Below are 21,937 nucleotides of genomic sequence, written 5' to 3' on the forward strand. Positions count from 1 at the left end.
AGGTGGTTGACATGCTAATTTGGCAGTATTCTTCTTCTTCTTCTTCTTCTTCTTCTTCTTCTTCTTCTTCTTCTTCGATTCATTAATGTGTGTGTATAATTTGTAAATGAAACAGTGTACACAACTGACAGCATCTCGTATGTGCGTCTTTGTGATTACGATAAGTGGCGACCATGACAGGACGTAAGAACAATTTTCGGTAGTGAATAAGAGTGTAATGGAAATCAGAAAAAATGAAAGTGATACTGGAAAATATGTCTGTAAAACAACTTCAAGACGAACTCGCAAAACAAAATCTTCTGACGAACAGCAGTAAGAGAACATTGAAAACATGGCTACAAGAACACCTCATTAAGAATGGTAAAGAACCAAAAGGTTTTTTTTATCAAGGTGGACGAACAACTGGACTCGTCATCGGAAGATGAGGTAGATATGACCACAATGTGTTCCAACATAATGAGCATGATACAGGCACTCAATAGTAAGATCTCCGAAGGTAATTCATCTTAACAGAACAGATTTCACAAGTTAAATCTGCCTTAACGGAACAGATTTCTGACAACATTTTGAAAGTAAATGACAAAATTTAAGACAAAATTTCACAAGTTAATTCCACCTTAATAGAACAGATGTCCAACAACTTTTCAAAGGTAGACGACAAGATTTCTCAAGCTAATACAGTTTTAACCAGACAAATATCTCAAGTGTACACGCATATTTACAAAGTAGAACAGTGCCTAGAATAAAAATTTTCAACCGTAGATGATAAAATTTCGCAGATCAGTTCCCAAATTAGCGACGTCACCAATCGATTACTACAGCAGATATCGGACATCAGGTCAAAACTGGGACAGGTTGAGCAGATCAATAGTAGGGTAAGCCAGTTGGAAGGGGACATCTCGAACCTCAAGCAGGATATGGAAATCCAGGTTTCCGACTTCGAACAACAGGTTGAGGGGAAAATTTCTACCGTCAAGGGAAACGTTGGAAGCCGTATCTCTTACATGTTGTAATTTTCATATTTTGGTCTGTATTGAAATGTACAATAAAGTCAAAGAAAAATAAATAAACATTTAATTTTCTTTGACTTTAGCCGTATCTCCGCAGTTGAGGGAAATTTTGGGAGCCGTGTACTTCTGCCATTGAAGGAACATTAGAAAACCAGATTTTGACCATCAGGGGAGATCTTCAGAATATGAGTGAGACCATCCTTCACGCGGTAGAAGATAGATTAAATCGAACAGGACCTATCACCACGCCTTCAACCCCCTCAAACCTAACTGGCAATACAGGACACCTAGACCCGAAGGTGATTAAAGAGAGCCTTCTGGAATTCCATGGGAGACTGGAAGAGAACACAACTAGCTTCATCGAGGGATTTGTCAGTCTACTAGGAAGGTCTAATCTACCGGAGAACATTTTTGTTCAACTCGTCACACCGCATTTAAGGGGGCAAGCCGCTATTTGGTGGAGTAACTTGAATGGCTTGAACTTAAACTGGACTGACTTCAAGTGGGAATTCCTTGCTAGGTTTAATTCCGAAGGAGTAAAGAGCTCTGTGAACAGGAAGTTACTGACTGATGCACAACCCACCAGCATGAGAGCTAGCATGTTCGTCCTCCAGAAGTACCAGCTCTTCAAGCGGCTGCATCCTGAAGGAAGCGAGAACGAGATCTTACCAGACATCGTAGAGCTACTCCACAATAAGATTAGACCCCTAGTGAAAGTATCACAACCAAGATCCTTTGATGATCTGCGTAGAATCATCGTGAATTTGGAAGAAGAACACAAGAGTAAAGCCACGGAAGAGACCAGCTCGGTTAGGAAATGCTACCGGTGTGGAAGAACGGGACACCTGAAGAACAAATGCCCAACGTTAGCATCGGAAAGCTAGGTTCGTCCCATTCTGCATTGAGGGGGGGGGATGGGACCGGGAACAGGAATGTCCCTCAAGACCCGATAGACAAGCAGTCCTGGACAAGTAGGAAAGGGATTGGTCAGATCGTGAGCAGAACAGGCCAACCTCGCCCAGCTATCATCTTGAGGATAGGCAACGAGAATTTTTCAGCCATACTCGACACCCAAGCAAGTCACTCATTTGTAAATAGGACTGTTGCCAGATTACTACTGCCTATGAAGTCTCACCGTCTTGGAAGGGGAGTGGGAGCAGCAGACGGGCAACCTATTCCATCCAAGGACAGACTAACCTAACTGCTAAATGCATGGACCTGCCTATTGTAGTTAACATTGCAGTGAATCAGAACCTAATACCTGACATCATATTAGGTCATGACATTTTGGTAGAATTATTACATGTTATAAACCTCATTTTACGTCCGTATTGAAAATTTTTTTACAGTTCAACAATAATAAAGGTGTTTTAATTTGTTCCACCTATTCAATGCTTATATTTTCACTTATAGTGGTTACATAAATAGATTCTTAGTTACATGGGACATGTTTCGCCCTCAATTAAGGGCATCTTCAGCCTAAACACAATCATCAAACAATAAAACTAAATTAAAAGTGGAAGTTAAAAGTTTAGTCAGTTATTAAAATTCGGTCCATAAAAATGTGAAAAGTGATACAATATATAAAGATGCTAGTCGGAGACTAAAACTTTTTCTATTAAAATTCTAATAAAAACAGTTCATATAAAATATTAGTGGAAAACCAAAGTGGTAATAATATAAAGCCAACGACATGAGGGCGTGAACACAAGCATAAACTTGATTGTCATGAATACAATCTTTCCAAGGCCGCTGATGAAATTCGTCAGCAAGTGAGACAGAAGCATCTGTTGAAAAATTGTAAGTGGCCCTTAGCACCGGTAGGTAATAAAAATGGCTGAAACCTTGCCAGAAAATGTCAGTAGATGCAGAAATAATGTTTGATGTAAGTGGAAGTTGTTATTTGTTATCTACTGTTGTGTTAGTTGCTAAAGACGATGTCTGTGGGTCACCTGGCACGGTGGAAGCCTCCGGACTTGCAATGATGTGGAAGTCGATGTAGACCTATGAGATATTCAGTTAACGCATCTTCAACAAAATGAAGAAGAGGAGCTGAGACATGCCTTAAAGGACTTTTCAGAAGTAATCACCAATAAAATAGGATGAATTACCACTGTAACGTACACCATTGTATGCAGCACCTCCTTATCCATCAAGTAACGCCCATATCCAATCAACCCAGATAAGCGCAACTTCGTCATTCAGAAGATTCAAGAGATGGAAGGGCAAGGTCTCATCGAACCCTCTACATCCTGTTGGGCTTCGCCTATCATCCTACCAAAGAAGAAGAATAAGAAGAATTGGAGAGTATTGACTGTGCGTGGACTTTGCAAGTTGAATGAGAAGACCGTTAGTGATACCTACCCCATGCCCGACCTGAAAGACTCACTGAAACAAGCAAGTGGATCTAGGGTTTTCAGCACACTTGATCTCAACTGCAGATACTGGCAAGTGGAGGTCGAGGAAAGTTTTAGACCACTGACCTTCTTCATGACACCGAGAAGATTGTACCAGTTTACAGTAATGCGTTTTGGACTGAAGAATGCTCCTGCAACCTTCATATGACTGATGGATAAGGTATTGTCAGAATATGTTGGAGACTTCTGTCAATTGTATCTCGACGACATCTTAATCCACAGCAACAATTTTCAAGAACACCTTGTACATCTGAAGAAAGTGCCGGAACGACAAAATTCATGGACTGACTTGCCAACTGGAGAAGTGCCACTTCGCCCATTCCCACGTAGAATATTTTGGCCATGTCCTAACGTCTGAAGATTTAGAAAGGCAACCTGAGAAGAATGAAGCTAGGCATAGTCATCTTCAATACGGAACAATAATGAGAGTTGTTACTTGTAATAAGAATGAAGCTATCGAAGAAGCTGAACGTCCATGGACCAAGCGACAAGTACGTCAGTTCCTTGGATTGTGTGGATGGTATAGCAGCTTCATGCCAAGACAATACCCCTCACGGATCTACTCCATAACAACCACCCGTTCCGATTGACCAGCAGGGAAGAGGCAGCATTCCAAGGCATTAAGGCTGTGATATGCAACACTCCCAGTCTAGCCCATCCCGACCCTCAACGGAAGATGTGCCTGCAGACGGACACCAGCGACTCCGGCTCAGGAGCAGTGTTATTCCAAGAGAGGAGTGACGGCAGAAGAGACATCATCGAGTATGCAGCAGAAAGCTTATCTCCCACCGAACAATGCTACTGCACTGCTGAGAAAGAAGCCTTAGCCATCGTGTGGGCCATGGGCAAATTTAGAGGCTACTTGGAGCTGTACGCTGATAATGCAGCTCTCAGATGGTTGAACTGTGTATCTGGCTCAAAATTTAAACTGATGCGATGGGCTCTGTTAATTGCAGAATTTGATTTTGATGTGTGTCACATCTCAGGATCGACGAACATAAGAGCAAATGCAAAGAGGAGAAGAATTCCACCTAATCAATACTTGTTTATTATTGTTATTAAAAATACAGGATCGGTTTCGATCCTAGCAGGTCATCCTCAGCTGGACATACATATACATATCATGCAGTTGCAAACATTACCATATCTAAAAAGGAATATCATGTGACGGTAACATGTCAGGTTGTATTCATGAGTAGGGCATTCATCAAATTGGAAGTTAAGTATATGTTGTCATGCGTGAATGTGCTTCTATGAGAAGTGAATATTCCTAAACTTAAAACTAACTTACCGTACAAGTATTCATAAAATAAAAACAACATATGTGTAAAACACTTTCAAGTTTGTGAATGTTTGAGTTTATGGCTAGCAATGTTTCTTAATTCTTCAGTTTGACTGCTATCATTAAGTGTAGTTAAAAACTCAATGGTTTAAATTGTAATATGAGTTATACTTTAAAATACCTTTATCTCATTTAAAAGATTTTTGTCACCATCTGTACGTGAAGGGTAAGAAACATTTTGCATCTTTAAATGGCAAAATATTGACGTAGTGTGGATTCAGTTGAGGTATGGACGTAAGTGTAGAAATTGCAGCTTGCCGTACATAAAATCCAGTTGTTTACATTAAAAGATGAGTCATAATGTCCTTTGCCGTATTAAGTAATGTTGTAATGCATTAAACCAGAGTGGTGGCTCCTTCCTTTTTGTAGTTGTGTGATATTGTAAGGATTATCTGTGAAAGATAAGAGTACGATGTGAGCGATATTAATGTATTGAAGGGATGTCTTAAGTCATGTGAGAGAATCTAGATGTGTACTTACTGCTATTGTGGTCTTGAGGTTGTATATGGTTTGGGAGCACATTGTGTACTGCTTCGTGTTCATCTTGGGCTAACACCGTTTGCTGTGAGGGGAAGGGGCGGAGGGGTGGGAGGAGTGCGTGTCTTCCGGTGATTCTCTGGCTTGGGGCAAGTTTTGTTTATTGATTCTCTTGAGATAAGCATTTTTTAGGGAAGGAGTGACTGTATTAAAGATACTTGTTTTTTCTCTGATTTCGTTTATATTTAAATTAGGGTTGGCGTATTGATCTAGAGAAATGTAAAATTCTTCTGTTATGTTGAGCAAGGGGCCCTTGGAGTTTATATTCAGAATTTGCATGTCATTTTCGATATTTGTGAATTTGAGTTTATAATCTTCAATATGTTGGCCTATGGAGGAAAAATGATTGTGTTTTATGGCATTTAGGTGTTCATTATAACGGATTAAAAAGTTTCTGCCAGTACGTCCGATGTAGCTGGTGTCACAATTGTTTCATTTTATCCGATATACCCCTGAATGGTTGTATTTATTATTACTGTTGATTGTTCTAGTGTTGTGTATGATATTGGCACTATTGTGTGTAGTTTTATATGCTATTTTTAAGTTGTATTTTTTGAAAACATTGGTTATGAGATATATATGCGTATTATTGAAAGTAAATAATACGTAATCTTTCTTGGATTTTTCTGTTTTTCTTAATTTTTATTTGGGTTGAAATTTTATTTTACGAATAATTTTGTTAATCATTTCTTTCTTATATCCATTGTGGTTGTCTATTTTATGAATTAGTTGTAATTATTTATTTAATTCTTCTGTTGTTAACGGTATGCTAAATGCTCTATATATCATGCTTATAGTATGCTGCTTTTTTATGTATAGTGGGATGAGTAGAATCCATTTTGATTCTATTAGAGGTGTGTGTGGGTTTTCCAAATATTCTGTAAGATAGGTGACTTTCATGTCTGCTTATGGATATGTCTAAATAGTGTAGGGTACGGTTGTTTTCTATTCCTGAATAGGAAACTAGAAGCACTCAAACAACCACTCAAACCAAAACCGCAAACCAAGATCCCGAAGATGAATCCTCCCACCCACCCTAATGGCGTTATTGAACACAGATTCTACCCACCTATAAAAAATCTGACAGAAACGGAATTCAATGAAACGGAAACTGTCATATTGAGCAAGGGACCCAAACATAATTGGAAATACATCAACTTTCCAGAACATAACAACCATCATCACGGAAACCGAAAACGCTATACAAAAAATCCCATTTGATTTACTCGATGAAGCCAGATACGAAAAGAAAAAAAAAAAAAAAAAGAGTTCCACAATGTATGAATAGAATTCACGACAATAGTCATAACAAAAACACTATCAACAGTTCACATATAAAAAAGCTCAAGGTGAAGATTAAGGCCCGGTTTCACAGTATACGCTTAAGCCTTGGATCGGGCTTAAGCGGCAGCTTAAACTCTGGACGAGTTTCACAGTGGGGAGTGCAAGTGGTAAGCCGAGCTTATCTGTGACTGGCTTAAGCTGTATGCAACTGAAGTTTAAGCTAAGGATTCAGTTCAGATGGTAGAGCGCTGGCCTTCTTAGCCCAACTTTGCAGGTTCGATCCTGTCTCAGTCCTGTGGTGAAGGTGCTCAAATTCATAGTTGGTGGGACGTAAAACCAATAACTTATATTTCTGAATATATTTCGAGGCTCGTGAAATAATACAGTATCCGTGTTCCGATATACAGTAAAAGAGACAAAAATGTTGGTCGGCCACTTGCTTTCTTGGCTTACGCTGCGTGATCCATCAACGATAGACCCCAAGTGTAAGCGTACGAATTGTAGAGCATAGAAACCTCTACAAAAAAGTCCAGGATGGTATATACCTATTTCCAACCGTTTGCCCTCTAGAAGCGATTTTATGCTATACTCAGTGGTAAAAAATATAACTCCTTAACATGAAATAAATATTTCGATATTATCCCCGAATTCCTCATCGAAATAAACTGTTTGACCTCCTCCAGTATTTTATAAGGATTACAATAACCTTGTCAGGACATTATTTGCATGAATGGTTCAGAGGTTATGGCCATTTTAGACTGTAGTGGTAATACGTGTCAGCAGGCCGGGCGAGTAACCTTTTTTAAACTTTATTTTTGTTACTATTATTGGAATCACATTTTCCATTCATTTTTCTCAATTATCTTGGCTGAAAACGATGTATAACCTACAAGTCAATCAAACATAGGCTACGGGTGTAAACAAAGATGAGAATTGTATCATTGCGCATGCGCAAGCATTACCAACGTTGGAGATGTTCAGCTTAGTAAAGCTGCACATGGTCCCCCTACTGTGAAACTCGTAGTGTTTAAGCCGAAGCGTAAGCGTTGCTTAAGCGGCGTGCGTAGCTTACTGAAGCTTCGGCTTAAACTCAAACTGTGAAACCGGGCCTAAACAGAACAACCTACTCATAACCAAAGCCGACAAAAGTAATACTACTGTTATCATCGACAAGGATGAATATATAACAAGAACTAAATAATGTTTTCAAGATAGTACGTTTCATATCATACGCAAAGATCCAACCACTAATATACAAAGAAATTTCAAAGCATTACTAAAAAATACACATTTTCTTTTAACGGAAGAGGAATCCACGAAACTTATCGTAATGAACCCACAGTTACCAACCGCTAAAGCTTACCCCAAAATACATAAATAACACATCCCAATGAGACCCATCATAAATTACAGATCAAGCCTGACCTATAAACTTTCACAATTTATTCAGAAATTCCTTAAAAAACACAACACATCCTTACCAAAAAAAAAAAAAACAGTACGGAATTCAATAGATTTTTGCAATATTACGAAAGAACTAAAGATTGAACAATACCATATTCTTGCATCATTCAACATAACAAATATGTATCCTAACATACCTACACAGAAAACAATAAAAATAGTTGAGTCCAATTTAAAAACTACAGTATTCTAAGCACTTTAGAAATAGGAGAGTTAATAAAACTACTCGAATTTGCCAGCAGTAACAGCCATAGATCATTTGGAGCATCAATCAATCAATCAATCAATCAGTAAAGTAGATAAATTTGCTAGTGCCGATTTGTTGATGACATTTTTGTTATCATTGATAATAGGTTTACCAATGAAACCAACATATTGAACCAATTGAATACAATAGACCCACACATAAAGTTCACTAAAAAGATAGAAAACAACCGTACCCTACACTATTTAGACATATCCATAACCAGGGCCCTGTTTCATAAAACTAACTAATAATATTAGCTAATAATATTAGAACTCATAAAAATAATTATTAGTTAACCAAATTCTGTTTCATAAAGATTTACACATGACTAATAAAATACCTTCACTAATAATATTAGTTCATTAGTCAGCTGATACAAATGGAGGTTAGAATTGTTGGGTTTGTTCCTAGCAGTAGGCTAATGCTTGACTACAACTGACTATTAATCCACATGTTCAAAAGGCTCACTTGATATTTTCATTATTGTGACTTCAATACATATGAAAATGGATAAAAGAAGTGAAAATAATGTGAGAGAAGAAAATTTCTTTGCGAAAAGTGATTGAGTTAAAGCATCAACTATTCGCAGCCTTCTGCACACTATAACTCTCCTTGTTCCTTTTACTTTTATTTCATGTGCTCTTCAAAATCTCTGTTGAGATGGACTAGCAAAATCTTTGGTTACTACCCCTGTTGGTGGGGGCAGTAGAATAACAGCTACGGTATCCCCTCCTGTCGTAAGAGGCGACTAAAAGAGGTCCCAGGGCTCTCAACTCGGGAGCGTGTGTTGGCGAACATGGGGCACTGAGATGAGTCCTGCCATTACTTCAACTTACTTCTGCCAGGCTCATTTTCATCTACCCTTCTGACCTCCCTTGTTCAACTCCTGTTCTTTTCCGACCCTGACAGTATTAGATTGCGAGGCCGAGAGAGTCTTTCATTTTCATGCCCTTCACGGCCCTTCTCTTTCTTTAGCCGATACCTTCATTTTTCAAAATGTCGGATCCTTTCCATTTTTCTATCTGATTAGTGTTGTTATAGATGATGGTTGCCTAGTTGTAGCCTACTTCCTCTTAAAACAATAATCATCACGAGCATCATCTTGGTTTACTGGTGATATAAGCCAAGATTTTAACAGATACTTGGAGTGTCCGAGCAGAACTGCACTAGAGAAACACAATGATACTGTGTATCACTGCTAACCGGTGGAGTGCAATGCGAAGCTGCTTCATTCCTTGCAGTGGAACGTTCTATTACCTACCAATCCTATGAAGCAAATACTCAAAAGTTATGTATAAGCTAAATCTCCCGTTGTACCGGTATTCATATGTTTGTTACATTTCAGTACAGGCTGTTTTTGACGTAACATTTATTGAACGGTGAATACCTACACTCATTCCTTATCACTATTTGAATCAGAGTTGACCATTTCTGTGATCATCATGATTTATGCCAAAATATTAAAAAAATACCGCTCACTTTGTTTTCACTAATAATATGAATTATGAGTCAAAGTACACTCATGGAAATAATCCTAATAATATGAGTAACTTTTATTAGTCATGTTGTCTATGAAACAATTTACTAATATTATTAGGAACATCTACTAATAATTTTGACTCGTATACTAATAACTAATATTATTAACTAATAATTTTATGGCATCCGGGAAATAGTAGGTTCGAATCCCACTATCGGCAGCCCTGAAAATGGTTTTCCGTGGTTTCTCATTTTCACACCAGGCAAATGCTGGGGCTGTACCTTAATTCAGGCCACGGCCGCTTCCTTCCAACTCCTAGGCCTTTCCTATCCCATCGTCGCCATGAGACCTATCTGTGTCGGTGTGACGTAAAGCCCCTAGCAAAAAAAAAAAAAAAATATGAAACATAATGCTAATATTATTAGTTAATATTATTGGTTTCTTACTAATAATATTAGTGAAAGATGTTTTATGAAACAGGGCCCAGACATGAAAGTCACCTATCTTACAGAATATATAGAAAACCCACACACACCCCTAATAGAATCAAAATGGTTTCTACTTATCCCACCATACATAAAAGAGCAGCATATTATAAGCATGATACATAGAGCATTTAGCGTACCGTTAACAACAGAAGAATTAAATAAATAATTACAACTAATTCATAAAATAGACAACCACAATGGGTATAAGAAAGAAATGATTAACAAAATTATTCGTAAAATAAAATTTCAACCCAAATAAAAATTAAGAAAAACAGAAAAATCCAAGAAAGATTACGTATTATTTACTTTCAATAATACGCATGTATATCTCATAACCAACGTTTTCAAAAAATACAACTTAAAAATAGCATATAAAACTACACACAATAGTGCCAATATCATACACAACACTAGAACAATCAACAGTAATAATAAATACAACCATTCAGGGGTATATCGGATAAAATGCAACAATTGTGATACCAGCTACATCGGACGTATTGGTAGGAACTTTCAAATCCGTTATAATGAACACCTAAATGCCATAAAACACAATCATTTTTCCTCCATAGGCCAACATATTGAAGATAATAAACACAAATTCACAAATATCGAAAATGACATGCAAATTCTGAATATAAACTCCAAGGGCCCCTTGCTCAACATAACAGAAGAATTTTACAATTCTCTAGATCAATACGTCAACCCTAATTTAAATATAAATGAAATCAGAGAAAAAACAAATATCATCTTTAATACAGTCATTCCGTCTCTAAAACATGCTTATCTCAAGAGAATCAATAAACAAAACTTGCCCCACGCCAGAGAATCACCGGAAGACATGCACTCCTCCCACCCCTCCGCCCCTTCCCCTCACAGCAAACGGTGTTAGCCCGAGATGAACACGAAGCAGTACACAATGTGCTCCCAAACCATATACAACCTCAAGACCACAATAGCAGTAAGTACACATCTAGATTCTCTCACATGACTTAAGACATTCCTTCAATACATTAATATCGCTCACATCGTACTCTTATCTTTCACAGATAATCCTTACAATATCACACAACTACAAAAAGGAAGGAGCCACCACTCTGGTTTAATGCATTACAACATTACTTAATACGGCAAAGGACATTATGACTCATCTTTTAATGTAAACAACTGGATTTTATGTACGGCAAGCTGCAATTTCTACACTTACGTCCATTCCTCAACTGAATCCACACTACGTCAATTTTTTGCCTTTTAAAGATGCAAAATGTTTCTTACCCTTCACGTACAGATGGTGACAAAAATCTTTTAAATGAGATAAAGGTATTTTAAAGTGTAACTCTCATTACAATTAAACCATTGAGTTTTTAATATAATGCACAGTTGTGGACAACTACACTTAATGATAGCAGTCAAACTGAAGAATTAAGAAACATTGCTAGCCATAAACTCAAACATTCACAAACTTGAAAGTGTTTTACGCATATGTTGTTTTTATTTTATGAATACTTGTACGGTAAGTTAGTTTTAAGTTTAGGAATATTCACTTCTCATAGAAGCACATTCACGCATGACAACATATACTTAACTTCCAATTTGATGAATGCCCTACTCATGAATACAACCTGACATGTTACCGTCACATGATATTCCTTTTTAGATATGGTAATGTTTTGCAATTGCACGATGTGTTATATGTATATGTATGTCCAGCTGAGGATGACCTGCTAGGATTGAAACCAGTCCCGTATTTTTAATAACAGTAATAAACAAGTATTGATTAGGTGGAGTGTTTCTCCTCTTTGGATTTGTGTGAATCATAGATACGGATATGAAGCTCATAAATTACGAACATAGGAGCAGACAGTTTATCTAGACACCCGGCGATGGAACCTAAAGTTAGGAGCACCATTGTAGAGAGGGAGTTTCCACAAAAATACCAGAGCAAACCTAATGAACCTGTACTTATGATCATCAAAAAAGAACTCGATCTGGGAGTAATCAAGCAATGGCAAGAACAAGACAAGCCCTGTAGGACTATGATGCAGTGGATTAGGAGACAGAACACTGATAGTTGACTCGTCCCGAGGGAATTCAATGTGTGCTACAAGAACTTCCGTGTTGATAGAGGACTCGTGTACAGAACTCATCTCTCCGATGTGCCTGCAGTACTGGTGATCCCTAGACAACACATGATGGACATCCTCGAGAAGTTCAACGACAGCTCTGAAGCTGGATATCCAGGAGGTGAAGAGACATATCAGTCTATAACATTTGGAAATACATTTTGATTATATGAAAGGGTGCTACATCTGTGCCTGCACTGAGGAGAGCAACAGGAAGGCAGATTCCAGTCAGCGAGGAAGACGGCTACAACGCCCTTGGGAGTTCATAGCCCTGGACTTGATTGGTCCTTACCCTAGAACACCAAGGGGTAAAACAGGATTCATAGTAATCACCAACCTCTTCACAAGATGGATTGAAGCCTTTCCGATTCCAGAAGCCATGATGGGATGCATCACCAGTCTTGTACAGGATGAGGTATTCAGCTGTTACGGTTATCCACGGTGCATTCTATCGGACAACGGGAGTCAGTTTACATCGAGAAAGTGGCAGCAAATGATGACGGCGCCTGGGTTTGGGAGATTCGTCCACCACTCACTTCTGGTCAAGATGATGCAGCTGAGTGGTCGACATATCAGCCTCCGCGTGGGGGAAGTTGTATTAATAATAAATAATCAAGGAAAAGCAAGCTTTGGCCGAGAAGAGATCCCTTACCCTGATCAAGGCTCAAGATGTCGAAGAGACCCAGACCTTCCTACCAGGCCAACAAGTATTGCGATGTAACCACTCGGTCAGTTATAAGATTGGAGGGTTTCACACAGGTCTCGCACCCAAGTGGTTTGGTCCCGTTGAGGTCGATAAACAGCTCAGCCGTGGTGTCTACTTACTGAAGACCAACCCTCCTGTCAAGGTCCATGCATCAGAATTGCGGTGAGTCACCCAATTGCTGCGCATACAGAGTAAGCCTGGTACTGCCACGGGTCCACCTGGAGGAGAAACGACTGATCACATGGCACAATCTGGTCATGGGGAGGAGAGCACATCCAGTGACGTCGAGGAAGAGAGAAGATATAATCTACGACCAAGGCAAATTCGACGAGTGTGATATAGACTGTTGAAATTGTTTCAGGTTAACAAAGGGATATTGATGCAAGTGTAATGGATTAATGTATCTTGGAAACAATTCTCTATAATAATAATAATAATAATAATAATAATAAATAACAATATATTATTATCTACATAGTTATGTATGGCAGGTTGTCAGTACGGACTTTATTTGGTATAAATTGTAGTTGTGTTATTTGTGTCTTGTATGATCTGTCTTGTGTACCAAAACGTGAGGTTATGTCATGATATGTGTGCTGTTCTTCGCGAAACGTAAAGAATTTCACCTTATTTTCTTGACACGGCATAAGCCCAAATGCCTATATCTTGTCTATTCCTGAGTACTTAGCAATTTTCACAAATAAATATTTTATAGTGGAAAATTTAGGATAATTTTTGTGACTGTCTAGAAAAATGCATATCCTGTTCATCTCTAACCTGTAAAATCTTACTACCGGTAACATAATTGTAGCAAATGGCAGTGACCAAGCCACTTAGTTTTGAATGATTGGGTAATTTTCGTATGATGAAATCTTTCAGCACTGGAGGTAATAGATGTAAATTATATGAATAAAAAAACAAGGGACTATGCTCATGGTGTTAAGAAATGGCATATTGAATGTGTCATTGTACTCACCTCAGGTGCACAAAGCATCTTATAGAAAAATTAATTTACAAGGCCACAGTCTCTTAAAGCAGTTCTCGCTTTATAGACCAACATTCCTCATTGCATTACTAAAAGACATTGTACGATATAGACTTCATCATGATCTGTATTGATGCATATTGATTCCGCTTGATCAGTTGTGTATGCTCCTGGGTATGTGTGCATAGTTTGGCATCATGAAGGGGTAAATCTCCAACAACTTTGATTAGCTACTTGTTCCTTTTTATCTTGTGCGTTTATTCCGGTTTTCTTCTCTTTTCAGAACTATTTGATCAGCACGAACCTTATTGACAAACACCTTGTCATTTACGATTTCAACTCAAGTCCTTTTTGATTTGCAAGGTCCCTTCTATCAAAAAATTAAACTTTACCATCTTAAGTCTACTCATTGTGTGTATACTTGTTTAAATACAGCTGTGTTTCATTTGATACAACTCTCTCTGATACATGTTATTCAGCAAGGCAGACTTTTACCAACTAAGCACACAAGATGGTTATTTTAATTTCCAACACCAGTGTAACAGCTCAGCTCCAATTTTAATATTTTAATTGTACATGTACAGGGGTTACTTGTTAGGACTGATCATTTTAGATTAATACCAGTGGCAATGTCCCACATGACAAAATTCGACTAGTAAACTTTAAATTCCCAAATTGTAGTATTATAGACTGAGAAATCTTTTACAAAATAATTTGTAATATGTACATAATAATTTTCAAAGTGTTAACTTGATTGTATTTGCACTATATATTGTCAATTTTAGTCCATGGCTGAAGATGACCCATAATGGGGTCGAAACCAGTCCCATTGTATAAGTGATTTGACATATTAAATGGTATTGAATAGGTGAACCTTCATGTTAATTTCTTGTCAGTGTTACATGCACACACTTCACACAGATACTGTGTTCTGGAACATTGATGTTTCCATTATTTTGATAATCATCTGTAGATACACACACACACACACACACACACACACACACATACATACATACATACATACATACATACATTAAACAAGACTGTTATGTCTCTGGGCAGTGGTATTTGAAGATGCTTAAATATGCCAACTTTCTGCTGATAGATTTACCAGCATGTAAAATTCTGAAACTTTGGCTTCTCTGAAAACCGTAAAGGCAGTTGGTGGTATGTAAAACCAGTAATATTAAATTTGAAATGAAAGAATTGAGTTATTCTTTTACTAAGTTAATTGAATTTGCCTTCAGCCAGTAGTGAATAAAACACTTTTGAAGACATTCCTTGAGCAGTACTTGTCACATTTTGAATACTACATCCCTGTTTTCTTTGCCGATATATCAGTTGTTGTTGTTGTTGTATCTTGTGGCTAGCCCGCATTCCAATCCATCAGTGTAGTTTCATGTTTTTTAAAACAATATAGTACTGTTATCTCAGGAGATATTGTCACTCAGTTCCATTATGAGGCCTTGTTGGCAGTACTGTAAATGAGAGCAGATGAATATTTTGCAAACTCACCCTGTATTTTGTTTTAAAGTGGTTTGTTTTAATAAGAAATGCCAGCAGAAAGGAAAGGGTCACATAGGCCATGAAAATGAAAGACTCTCTAGGCCTCGCACCTAACATAGTGGGGTTCGGAAGAGAACATGAATTGACCAAAGTAAGGTCAAACAGCAAAGATATGAGAAGACTGGCACAAATAAGTCGGAACAATACTAGACTCAGCCAAGGCCCTATGGTCACCAACTCATGTTCCCAATTTGAAAGCCCGTAGGGTTCCTTTTGTCTCCTCTTATGACAGGTAAAGGATACCGTGATGTATTCTACAGCCCTCACCCTCGTGGGTACTCGTGAATTCTGGTTATGAGTGGACACAAATCTCACAGTGGACCATTATTTTAACATTGCATAGTTTTTCATTTTACTTAAAGTCAAATACTAGGATAGTACCTCTTGTGATGGCCACTGCTCCTGTCTAGCCATTCCTTAATAGTATTAATTGCTAATGCACCATAATAATACTGCTGTCAGTCAGAGTCACTCAGAGAACTATATCAGACTATCTTAAGTCACCAAGTGTTGAAATCCTTATCTTATTAGTGAGGTAGAGTTTTATGGGAGTCCAGCTCCTTGATTGAATGGTCAGCATTAAAGTCTTCAGTTCAGAGGGTCCCGGGTTTGATTCCCGGCCGGGTCGAGAATTTTAATCACGTCTGTTTTAATTTCTCTGACTATGAGACTGGGTGTGTGTGTTTGTCCCAACACACTCTTCATATACACACAGCACCACTACCCTACCAACCACCCCAGAATAGTGAATACATCCTTCCACATAGAGTGATCTAACTAGGGAGGTGTGAAAAGCAGTGGTAAAAGAAGAAGGAGCTTCAAGGAAATGTAATTATGTAGACTTGTCACTTAGTGACGTAAATATATTAAAATGTCTACAATGAGTAGTCTCGCTCTGTGGCTAAATGGACTGTGCCTCTGTCTTTGAATCAGAGGGCCCTGGGTTTGTCAGTTCAGCCATGTCTTGTTAGTTCCTCTCACTTGGGGACTGGGTGTGTGTTTGTCTTAATACACACAAGAGGACCCAGAAAGCGTGGCTTGGCAACAACAGGTCCACTACCTGAGTTTAGCATTGCTTCCACTTACCTTCATCTTCCGTATCCAACCTCCCTTGGTAAAGTCTTGTTCTTTTCTGACCCCACCAGTCCTACCCCTTTGGGTGGGGGCGGTAGAATAACACCCACGATATCCCCTGCCCGCCGTAAGAGGTGACTAAAAGGGGCTCCAGGGGCACTCAACTTTGGAGCGTGGGTTGGCGATCACGGGGCCCTTAGCTAAATCATGGCGTTGCTTCCACTTACTTGTGCCATGCTCCTCACTTTCATCTATCCTATCCGACCTTTCTCGGTCAACTCTTATTTTTTTCTGACCCTGACAGTATAAGAGCGCTTGAGGCCTAGGGAGTCTTTCATTTTCACGCCTTTCATGGTCCTTGCCTTTCTTGTTCCGTTACTTCATTTTTCAAAATGATGGATCACTTCTTTTTTCTTTTTTCTTGCTCTCTGCTCCCTGTGGGTGGGGAGCGCAGACGAAGAATACACCCACGATATCCCCTGCCTGTCGTAAGAACCGACTAAAATGGGTGACCAAGGGATGATCACATTAGGACCATGAAATGACTTGATTAGTACCATCATGCAGGGAACACCATGGGTCGCTTTTACTTGCGTGTAGTACCACTATGTTAGGGACACAATAGGTTTGTGATTTGTAGCAGCGGAAAGCTGTGAGTTTACAATTTTTTTAAAGGTAGTTTCTGGGAAGGTGGAGCATTATGGCTTGGATCCACTGATTATTTTAAATTCATATTCATCCATTCATTCTTCATCACTATGTTTTGAATTCTGGTCAGTGGGTGATTTTGTACTTTTAAATTATCATTGCATTTCGTCTCATTTCGTACCATTATGGGTCGATGACCTAGATGTTAGGTCCCTTTAAACAACAAGCATCATCATTATCAGAATATTTGACAGAAATAATCAATTGCAAAGTAATTGGGAAAGGACCAGGAAGAAGATGACCTACGTGCAGTGGAAATGAGTTAATTGCGTATGTTGAAGGGTCATGAGTCTGTCTAGCAGTGATAACAATATCTGATAAAAATGGGCAACACAGCTAGCAGGAGGGGCCTCGATGTGCGTGCTAATTTGTTTCAGAAGGGAGTCATACAACAGCTATATTCTCTTGGAGCAAGTTGGTCTTTTTCGGCACTCAGTCAAATAATATCAAAGCTGATCCCAGTTTTATTGAGAGCAGGTCAGGAGATCTTGTTGGCTTCGATAATACTTGAACATCAGTTGATTTCCATTTAGAAGGGAGTTGTATAGCCATTGTGTTGTCTGTTGAAGCAAGTCAATCCGCAGGTGTTGTAACTGGCCCTTGGTGTCTTGTATTGGTTCAGGTCCAAGCTGATCTCACACATATTCTATTGAAGGCAGGTCGAGGGAGGCACTCCATGAACACACATCATGTTATCTTGTTGACAGTATGTACCAGGATGCTGTCTCATGAAGTATTGCATTAGCGTCGGGTGACTTGAATATATGAACAAAATTCTCAACTTTATTTCTGGGTCTTACAATATCAAATATTTATTAAAAATCAATAGTCATATTACATATTAGGACATGTTTCGATCCTCATTTAGACCATCTTCAGCTAATTGAGGAAAATCTTTAATAAATATAGATTAAAATGGGTTGCAAGTTATCTTGAAAGTTGCAAGTTGTGTTGTATACAAAAAAACGTGTTAACACGTGGGTGACGGGCCCCGGGAAATCTCGTAGTACGGTCGCCAGCAGTAGGTGACGGGCCCCGAGAAATCTCTTTTTTATTCACGACATTGTTTTCGGTCTTCCTGAGACATCTCTTGACCATATATTGAACTATTTCGGACTTGCACATTGAGTAGAATAAATCGTAGATATATACCTGCCACTTTTCTTTTATTCACGGCCTCTTTTATTCTTTGATTTGGTTTCGAAACGTCGACTTTCTTTCTGCCAGTTCAGTCAATGACAAGATGGAGCGCCCGCGGAATACGGTGTTAGCTGACGACGATAAGAATTATATGCCGATGATCGTTCAAATGGATACTGTGATAATGAATTCGTTGAAACTGAATGTGAGAGTGATAGTGGAAGTGATATTCAAGCCTCTACAGGCCGTAATTTACCTAGCGTGCTTTTTTATTCCAGTTACTCTGACGACAAACACAAGTTGGCAGGACAAGTTGGTTCAAAATAACTAGTGGGCTGAGACAGGGAAGTGTTCTGTCACCAATCCTGTTTACAATAGTAATGGATGACATCATGAGAACAGCAAAAGCAGCATATGGAGGAAGAGAAATGAACATGATGTTATTTGCAGATGATATTGTGATTTGGGGAGAAGACGACAGGAAGGTTCAAGAACAGTTGAATGTGGTGAATGGGAAGATTGAAGAATGTGGATTGAAAATAAGTGTAGAAAAGAGTAAAACTCTTGTTATGACTAGAGGGGAGAAAGAAGTGAAAGGTCAGATTAGACTTGCAGACAAGCCCCTGGAAGTAGTGGAAACGTTTAAATACCTGGGGAGTGAATTAATGGAGAATGCTCGACTGGATGCTGAGATTAGTAAAAGGATTCAAGCTGGAAGTTGTTTCTATCATAGTGTAAGAAATATGTTATGGGACAAAGATGTGCCAATGGAAGCAAAGGATACTATGTACGAGATGTATTACGTACCCATAACAACTTACGGAGCAGAAACTTGGACAATGACAAAGAAGGATGAGAGTCGAATACAGGCAGCCGAAATGAAATTCTTGAGGAGTATGATACAGAAGAGTAGACGAGACAAAATAAGGAATGAGAAAATCCGGGAAGAAATTGGAGTGGAAAAAATGAATGATAGAATAGAGAAGAGCCGACTAAGATGGTTTGGGCACATAAAGCGAATGAGCGATGAAAGAATGCCAAAAAGGGTGATGGAAATGCAAATCCAAGGAAGGAGAGGCCGTGGACGACCACGATTGAGATGGAAGGATACCATCCAACGCAGCATTATAGAAAGAAACCTGGACTGGGACACAGTGTTGGAGGAGGAGTGGTTGAAAGACCGAAGAAAGAGGAGAGGAACCATATTTGCCCCTACCCGGCTACAGCTGGATAAAGGGAAATGATGATGATGACTCTGACGACGACAATTATGTAAACATTGATGATGTGTTGTTGAATTAACTCGCATTTGCTTATCTTAGATATGTAGAAGTACTACTAGGGGCATTGGCGAGTACTCATACCAAATTTAAAGATAAAATCTTGATTGGTTTAATATTTATGTAAATTTTTATAATCAAGTGTACTCTAGTATGCTTAGTGTAAAAATGTCTGGTCCACAGGGTATGTGACAAGCTCGAGCATCCGGTCAGCAATGTGTTAAAACACAAAGACATTAAAACAGTCCTAAAACATCAGTAGTTTTTTTGTTTTTTGTGAAATTCTCCCACTTCAATTTCTTATGTAACATGGTGCTATTTTAAATTTGTGTAGCTGAACTATGAAGAACAAATCATGTCCTACGTTTTAAAATGACTTGTTATTTTTGGTGATTTCTATATATCGTGATTTGTATTTGAAAGGTGGATCAAATACATCTCTTAAAAAGTGAATACAAAAAGCATAGCATGATGTTTTTTAAAGGATTGTTTTAATGTGTTTGGTATCCAACCCAGTTTAATCAATATTTATTAAAATTTGCCTCAATTAGCTGATGAAGGTCCAAATCAAGATCAAAATATATCCTGTTATTTAACATGACTATTCATTTTTAATAAATAGTTGATATTATATTGATTAGGTGACCCAGAAATAAAGTTCTTTTCGAGAATTTTGTTCATAATATTGTAAGTCAGTACGGAACCAAGACGAAGTTAATCTGTTGCGAGGTGATTTGAACTCGTACATACCCTATGGCTTCATACACCGTGATGACAATGTGTTTCTACAACATTGGCTGGATGTGTCCTCTCTCCTGGACACTGCCATTACTGAACATGAGGTGACATGCTTGTCATTAGCCATATCTCTGGTTATGGCACCACTCCGAATAGCAGCTGATACCTAGTCAAGACATGCTGCAGGATGATGTGGAGTGTTATAGTTTGTCCAGTTACTGTATTCGGTTGGTAGATACAGATGTCTTCTTTAGTGTGGAACGTTTGTGACCCGTGGGAATCACTTCATTGGGCCATTATGGTATCCAAATGCCCACATGCCTGTCAACAATAGGATCCCTATCAAACTCTGTCAGGAGCTGATGATGCTGTCGAATACTTTTGGGACGTACTGTGGTTTTGGTGACCTTTCCTCTTTGTGTTGATTTTGGGATACTTTGTATATTCCTGATAATGCCATCTCTGTAATCATGATCGCACCACTTATGAATTCTGGTATCACTCCAACTTTAACCTTTTACGTATCCGAATTGATTATTTTCACCATGTTGGTCCGTATTGACTTATATTCAAATTTCTGTAAAATATTTTCACCGCCTTGTCAATACTTATACATTTTATTTAATTACCGTCCATGTACATGTTTCGAGAGCCACCGCTCTCTTCTTCAGCGGTGCCAAACATTAATTGATCCTTGGACTATGGTACAATGGTATAATATAACAAGTATATATGAATTTTGAAAATTGTTACAACAATTTCTCTTAGTTTCACCCTTCCTATTTACTATGTCATTTGTTGCAGATTTTACTGGAAATTTCCTAACTAATGTAATCTATTAAATTAATCTCTATATGTTAATTTATGTCCTTATTTACATCTGAAAGAATAATTATTTCTTCTTGTCTAAATTTAACATTTACTTGTCATTTAGTGGAAATCCTTAAATAAATCAATTTGTAAAATAATAGATAACATCTATAAATAGTCTTTATCCTAAAATCGTAAAATCATAAATAATAAATATCAATTTGTAAAATAATAAATAACATCTATAAAATTAGTTATCCTTTAAAATGTTTCTGCTCTCTTCTTTCTTCTTAAAGTTTGCTATAATTTTCTAGACCTCTCATATCAGAATATCTTCTCTTAATCTCTTCCAATTCCTTAAATAAATAAACCAAACAAACTAACTTTAGAGACCTTTAGCGAAAAAAGACGGTTACTCAGATGTCTGGAGAAATTATTTAGGCCTACTTACTTCATTCCATCTAATTTATCCAAAAATTAAAATGATGTGATATTTGTCTGAACCCAAACAATATGTCCTCCTTCCTTCCTTGTT

The 21,937-nt window shown here is 38.1% G+C and overlaps 1 protein-coding gene across 19 annotated transcripts in view; it reads left to right on the plus strand.

The window, feature by feature from the left end:
* LOC136879195 (modifier of mdg4) overlaps window positions 1–21,937 on the plus strand; it is a 617,535-nt gene that overhangs the window by 220,041 nt on the left and 375,557 nt on the right. The window contains exon 7 of one of the 19 annotated variants that reach the window (XM_067152986.2): window positions 14,367–14,466. The exons of the other annotated variants lie outside the window; for them this stretch is intronic. Coding sequence (XP_067009087.2) covers window positions 14,367–14,395 — 29 coding nt within the window. The 3' untranslated portion in view covers window positions 14,396–14,466. Of the gene's footprint in view, window positions 1–14,366; window positions 14,467–21,937 lie in introns of those variants that run through there. 19 annotated transcript variants of the gene reach the window in all.

The sequence above is a fragment of the Anabrus simplex genome, chromosome 8 (assembly GCF_040414725.1).
Source record: "Anabrus simplex isolate iqAnaSimp1 chromosome 8, ASM4041472v1, whole genome shotgun sequence".
NCBI lineage: Eukaryota > Metazoa > Arthropoda > Insecta > Orthoptera > Tettigoniidae > Anabrus > Anabrus simplex.